This window comes from Ciona intestinalis, chromosome 1 (genome assembly GCF_000224145.3).
Source record: "Ciona intestinalis chromosome 1, KH, whole genome shotgun sequence".
Lineage (NCBI taxonomy): Eukaryota > Metazoa > Chordata > Ascidiacea > Phlebobranchia > Cionidae > Ciona > Ciona intestinalis.
This window is the reverse complement of record NC_020166.2, coordinates 731554-738010: the sequence shown is the minus strand read 5'-3', so window position 1 is coordinate 738010 and position 6457 is coordinate 731554. Positions and strand designations below refer to the sequence as shown.

Below are 6457 nucleotides of genomic sequence, written 5' to 3'. Positions count from 1 at the left end.
TTTATCTTATTTTGTGTGAATGAGTTTCATATTAGTGGGTGTATGTAAATATGTTTTATATATTATATTGCTGGTATGTATATTGTAGTAAGCGAAACATGTGGTGGTAATGTGATTTATATAAAGATATTTCGTGTGAATTAGTTTTATATGAAGATAATATAGATCAATAATTGTCAATATTCCCCACAGCACAACGACGACACGGCAGCTAAATACTTTTGACCCCCCCCCCCCTGCACCAACCACTAACTCTTGCTATTTTATATTTATTATTGCACATTCACTGTTACCCACCCACACATTGTGTTTACCTACCCCTGTGCATCCCACACTTATCGGTGCCAAGCATGTCGCTTCTGTAAAATAAAATATTCAAATCAATTGTGTGATCTCATAACTATAATAGTGATGTCATAATTACTTCAAAACCAACCTACTGTGACATCATAACAAAGCATTATTACAACACAAATATAAACAATAGACATATAGTAACAGTAGTTAAGTGAGTCAATTAATTTGTAGCTAAGTTGAAACCATGTAGGCAAGTATAAGGCCGAGTGTTAGTTGGTTGTTGTTAGTAAGAATGTTATCGAACTTTATATTTTGGTTAATATTCTCCATACAACTGTCATCATGTTGCGAGTACATTGTATTGGAAGGTAGATCGCTTGCATTCAGCGCTAACACCGACTCAGATGGTTTGATCGTCGTTGATGATTTTGTGGCGAGCGATTCAAACGAATGTAAAGCCAGATGTTGCGGTGATGGTAGGTTTATGTGGGGGTGGCTATATAACACAAGTGTTCTGTTTCATACACCTCATGCCCGCTTATTAGTTACTACGAATGTTATTTTGTGAGTGATTATTTTTATGGCTGATAATTTAAGTAACCACTTGGTTTGTGTCTTGCAATAATTCTAACTAAGCATACATACCTCCTATGGTGGCAGTGAGGAGCCTCAAAGTCATAACATCTGGTCTAGTAACCATTGAACCAGAGACCACTAACTATATATTGTGAATACCCAGATAAATGCAACACGTTTGTGTTCCACCACGACCCCACCCATCAACTTACCGACTTTACCAATTGTTACATCATACAATGTGATGGTTTGTTGGGCTGTCAATCAACCAGAGCAAACGACCACTTTCTATTCGTCGAGCCAAGTGCTTACATCATCGCGCCACCAACTGTACCAACAACAACAATTAACTACACATTAACCCACCCCACCCCCAGCCAACTGAACCATCTTAACGTAACCGAAGCGATTGAAACCAAAGCCACGACAACTCCAGCAGCAACAGAGGGAACAACCAAGTCACAACCGACAACCCCTGTTACCCCACCAACTACCCACCCTATTACTACAACGAACCACACAACCCCCCTAACCCCCCACCACCCCCAAAAAGTTGACCCCGTCCTAACCCTTCTTTTAATCCTCGGCCTTCTGTTCTTATTTTCATCCATTTATGTTTTCTGGAAAACGAACCGAACCATTAAAGTTCGTAAATATCGTCAGATGAGATTTATGCTTAACGACGAGATAATGTTCACATGATCGCCTTCATCGGGGTTTGAACACGGAACCCTTAACTTACTGTAGATTTATTATTGCAACAAAATAAATGCATAGAACTATTTGCGAAAAATAAATCAAAATTACAAAATACCTGCCATGATTTAGCGCAGGTTTGCAGCCAGGAAAACATGGGAGGATTTCAAGCTTTTACGTGATAACTGACGTTTTTTGATTTAATAAGAAAATCTAAACTTCTTATAAAACAAAGAATTAGAAATCACAAATTCACAATGTGGAGAAACTCATGGATACGTTACTGGTTTCTACGGTGATTATATTTTAGATTTGTGCAACACTGCATGTAGAAAGTTGGCTTTCCGTTCTACACGATAAGAATCAAGGTTCGCACGAATAATATCGAGTCCGTGAGGGTATTGTGACATCATAGCAGATGATTCACCTTTGTCACAATCGTTCATGTTGTGATAAATATCGGTGACGCGTTGCCACATCCAAATATTGAACGGGAAGATCTGGGGAGGACTTGGTTTGTATAGAGTGTAGGTTGAAATATATAAGGCCATGTTTATATTAGAATAAGAAACTAACGATGTCATTGTAGAAACATACTTCACTTGAAATAAACCGTTTGTTGAAAACTTACCCCCCTCTGTGAGGTGATTCCCCCAATCTGAAACTCATGCTGCCCGATGTTTCGTGGAAGTTTCGTAACACCAGGGTTGTCCTGTCAATCAAATAAGGTCAGTTAAAATACAAATGTTAATCAAACCACCCGTCAATCAAACCACCCATTAATCAAACCCAACCTGTCAATGAAACACCACCTGTCAATCAAACCAACCTTAATAAACTGTATAAGCCTCCTCCTTGTACTTAACAACACGGGACCAAACTCCCCACAAACTCTCTTTAATATGGGATCTAAGGTTTGTGGGATTTCTGTGGATTAATAAAGTGGTTAATATAAGTAACAACCACCTTCTGGTTGAGACTTTATGCAAACATTGTCTCTAATGTAAGTTTATTGTATGTGTGTTTAACAGCCACGTTTTAACCAAATGCTTTTTATTTAATTTAACCTTAGCGTGTTAAGGAAATGTTGCTTTCCTTATGTTAATTAACAATGCCCTTTATCATAACCCCCCCCCAACCCACCATCTTCAGCGCAATAATCATCACATCCCTCCGGTCGTCGCTTCCTCACGACCCTCCCATCCCCATCAACCTCATGCACATTGTACCTGCTTATACTCGGCAGATGTCCGTTCATGTGTTCCACCCACGCTGCTACTAACGGGGCACGCGTCTTCATTAGCATGCCTGTGATGTCATCATGATGTCATCATGATGTCATAATGTAAAACACACCTCAACAAAACAAACACACCACAATACCAATCTAAAGCTGCCGATACCAGACATATGAATGGCTATACATATCTATATGTTTATATGGGATGCAGACACAATGTAACCATATATTAGATTTAAAGATAACAATGAGACAACAGACAAGCAACATAATAGATTAAACCGACCTGGCACAGGATCTCTATACAAATGTGCAAACATCATTCCTCCCAACGCAAAATCAGCAACACACGGTTTCCCTCCAAGCAAGTACGGGTGTTTGTCAAAATGTGCCGTTAGTTCATCAAGCAACCCCTTCCAACTTTCTTCTATGGCTGGGGTAATATACATGGTTGGTTGGTTGGTGTATGGGGGTAATATACATGGTTGGTTGGTTGGTGTATGGGGGTAATATACATGGTTGGTTGGTTGGTTGGTGTATGGGGGTAATATACATGGTTGGTTGGTTGGTGTATGGGGGTAATATACATGGTTGGTTGGTTGGTGTAAATATTATGACCTCTAACCCCTAATAACCCACCAACCTTGTAAGTTGTCAAGGTTTATATCTTTGTCCATGTATCGACAGGGAAGGTTCCAACATATTATTCTATATGTGTAAGGTTATACACGCACTTGACATTTAGGTCAGAGTGTTTTGCCCAAGCACACATACATCCACAATAGTACCAGCGCCGAGCATTGAACCCGGTATCCTTCAGTTAAATGGCAAGCCTACAACCACTGAGCCATCCACCATAATAACCTTAAGATTAACCCATGTTGATATAACACAAAGCATACAAGCTTATGAACTTATTGTTGTCAACATGAGTAAGCAATGAATGAACCCCCCCCCCTCAATCAACCTGGTGCTGTTTGTTCATTAATCCCCAACACCCCCCTCATAGATTGAAACTTTCCGTACAAAGCACCAGCGATGGAACTTCTTTCCGAGGTTGAATGTTCAGGAAATCCGATTCGACCGAATTCCTCTTTTATAAAAGGAAGGTTTTCCGGGAACGACCATCTACATAGACATCATATTAACGACCATCTAAATAGACATCATATTAACAACCATATACATAGATATCATATTAACAACCATATACATAGACATCTTATTAACAACAATCATTACATAACATTTGGAAAAGTTGAGCGTCATCGTATTTTTATCATGAATTAAGAATGTTAAGATTTGTAAGATTTAATAATTTCTTCGAATACGATAACGAAGATTAAATTAATTAAAACAACGCAGAGAATGGAATTAGCAGAAAAACTAGTCGTTAAAACAAGCTACGGGTAACTACTAAAAATGTCAAATAAAAGCCTGGCTGTTAAACCCACATAAAACTTATGTAATAGTATCCATATATCTAACATATGTATACACTATAAATATGTAATAACATTATATAATAGCCCACCTGTAGTGCATAATGGGCAACACCATCCACTCATCTGCAAACAATTCCAACAACGAACAAGCCAACTTTTGTTTGGGGGTTCGGGGTTGGATGGATGGGACGGGGTGTCTGGGGTAAAAGGGGTTAATAGGTTATGTATAGGGGAAACGATAGTCGTTATAACACGAGTGTTCTGTTTCATACACCTCGTGCTTGCTTACAAGTTACCACGTATATAACTTTGTGGGTGATGGTTTTTTTCTGTATATCTGATTATTTAGACAACCCATTAGTGACCACTGGGTTGGAGCAATTGCTGTTAAGTGTCCTGCACAAGGACAAATACGCCCACAATGGTAGCAGCGACAAGCCTTGAACCCAGTTCCTCTGGCCTACAGGCTCATAACACTGCTATTGTTACAAAACAAATACCTTTGTTCTAAATAATCAATAATATCGGTTGAATCTTGGATTGCTTCATTTTGTGGGGTGACCAGAACCGGTATGACACTCCAACCTATTCGTGGTTTGATGAAATTCGCGTAAATCTACAAATAAATACCATTAATGACGTCATCATACAAACAATTACCACATGATGACGTCATACTTCTGCACTCGCGGTCACCGGTTCGAATGGAATCTTCTTGAAACGAAGATAAGATCTAACTTTAGCCGTGTACGGCGATAACTCGCCACCGATTAGTTGATACATCATCACATTTGCTTTGCACAAACTCCGAACGACGGTGGTTGGTTTCATTATTTATTAACGAAGCAAACATGGTCTATATAACGCTGCAACATAAAAGATGCATTGCGTTAAATACACGCAACTTACGTCTATATGCTTGAAAACACCGCAAACAAATTACTTTAATAAATCAAATTACAAAACCTTGGATGTACGCTGCAAAATTAGTTGCACAATTTGTAAACAAGTTTGACGAGTTTTGCATCTGGAAACACTGCTTGTGACGTCATGCTTATACAAATTGGCAGAATTACGTAGTGCGGTAGTCACGTGGGTAAACAAACAAAAGCATCAACTTTATCACCAACGGAGTAAAGCATTTGAGGGGGTTGTTTGATAGAATTGTCTATTTATTTTCGACATAAATATGTTGTACGTGACGAAACTCTCTTATAAATGGGAGCGCATCAACTCTGGATAACATCTGCATCATTTTAAATGACTTACTTTCTGCAAAATAGAAACAGGATTAAAATACCTTCATAGTTTATGTGGCTGGCGTTGGTGGAAAGCCACTACGGCACGACAAGCCCCCAGCCAATGGTAGTGGGTTTCTACTCTGGTGAGAAACCCTTGCGGGATGTTACTGTCCACGCAGGTTAAAGAAACCCCATAGACAGAAATAATACAACGACGCACATCAATGCGCACAAGAAGGAACACACCAACAAAAAAAAATAATACGACGAGTGCAGCGACGTACATGTGCCAAACATGCAACAAACACAACAGCTCAAACAAAAAGGGGACGCGGTCAAAAAGTAATTAACGCGGACATAATCATTGAAAAATCTACAAATAAAATATGGTTCAAATCCTGAAGGATAATTATCTGCAGTGTACACCATATTGAATGTCCGACCGCAAGGAGTCGAAGCCAACAACAGTTCCACACGTCCCAATCAAAAGGTAAGTCGCCATGTTGGTACCGCGATACTCTCGTCGTATCTTCACACAATATAATAACGTCCGGATGTTACGCACCGCATCGACCGTTACGAAACTATGTCAGGTTGTTACGGACCGCAATAACAGTGACCTAAATATCCAGCGTAGCATCACTGGCGGCGACGTCCACGCAACAACCTGACCGTTAAGTAACTCAATCAAAACTGGCGTAACCGCACCGAACGCAGGGTCATGACAATGCTCTGACCCACCGTATCGACGTCGTAGCGTAATTGTGACGTGGCCATCGTCCCAATCACGCTACATGACGTTTAAATACAAAATTATGGTTAAAATTATTAGGTTTATATTTATGCGTATATTATACTGCGTGTTAATATTACTCGAGTATTTGTGTACCAACACAGCGTTCTCACCAAGCGATCAGGACAATACAGAATCGCTGAAGGGTTCGACCTTTGTAGAGGAAGTA

General features: G+C 39.6%; 2 protein-coding genes across 3 annotated transcripts; one reads left to right on the top strand and one right to left on the bottom strand.

Annotated features, from left to right (window-relative positions):
- The first annotated feature begins 198 nt into the window (after window positions 1-198).
- Window positions 199-1600, top strand: LOC113474985. Its single transcript, XM_026838255.1, has 2 exons — window positions 199-773; window positions 1037-1600. The coding sequence occupies exons 1-2, from the start codon at window positions 590-592 to the stop codon at window positions 1573-1575; spliced, it is 723 nt and encodes a 240-aa protein (XP_026694056.1). The 5' UTR covers window positions 199-589; the 3' UTR covers window positions 1576-1600.
- A 7-nt stretch (window positions 1601-1607) lies between these two features.
- LOC100180334 lies at window positions 1608-5178 on the bottom strand. 2 transcript variants are annotated; one of them, XM_002128333.3, is made up of 9 exons: window positions 4933-5178; window positions 4755-4870; window positions 4344-4451; window positions 3777-3937; window positions 3096-3242; window positions 2713-2877; window positions 2399-2496; window positions 2201-2281; window positions 1608-2069 (listed from the first exon to the last, which is right to left on the bottom strand). In XM_002128333.3, exons 1-9 carry the CDS (start codon window positions 5083-5085, stop codon window positions 1869-1871), a joined length of 1230 nt encoding a protein of 409 aa, XP_002128369.1. In that variant the 5' UTR covers window positions 5086-5178; the 3' UTR covers window positions 1608-1868. The 2 variants fall into 2 exon arrangements, with proteins under 2 accessions (XP_002128369.1, XP_018666699.1); XM_018811154.2 differs by having other exon boundaries at window positions 1980-2069; window positions 2167-2281.
- Between the last annotated feature and the right edge of the window lie 1279 nt (window positions 5179-6457).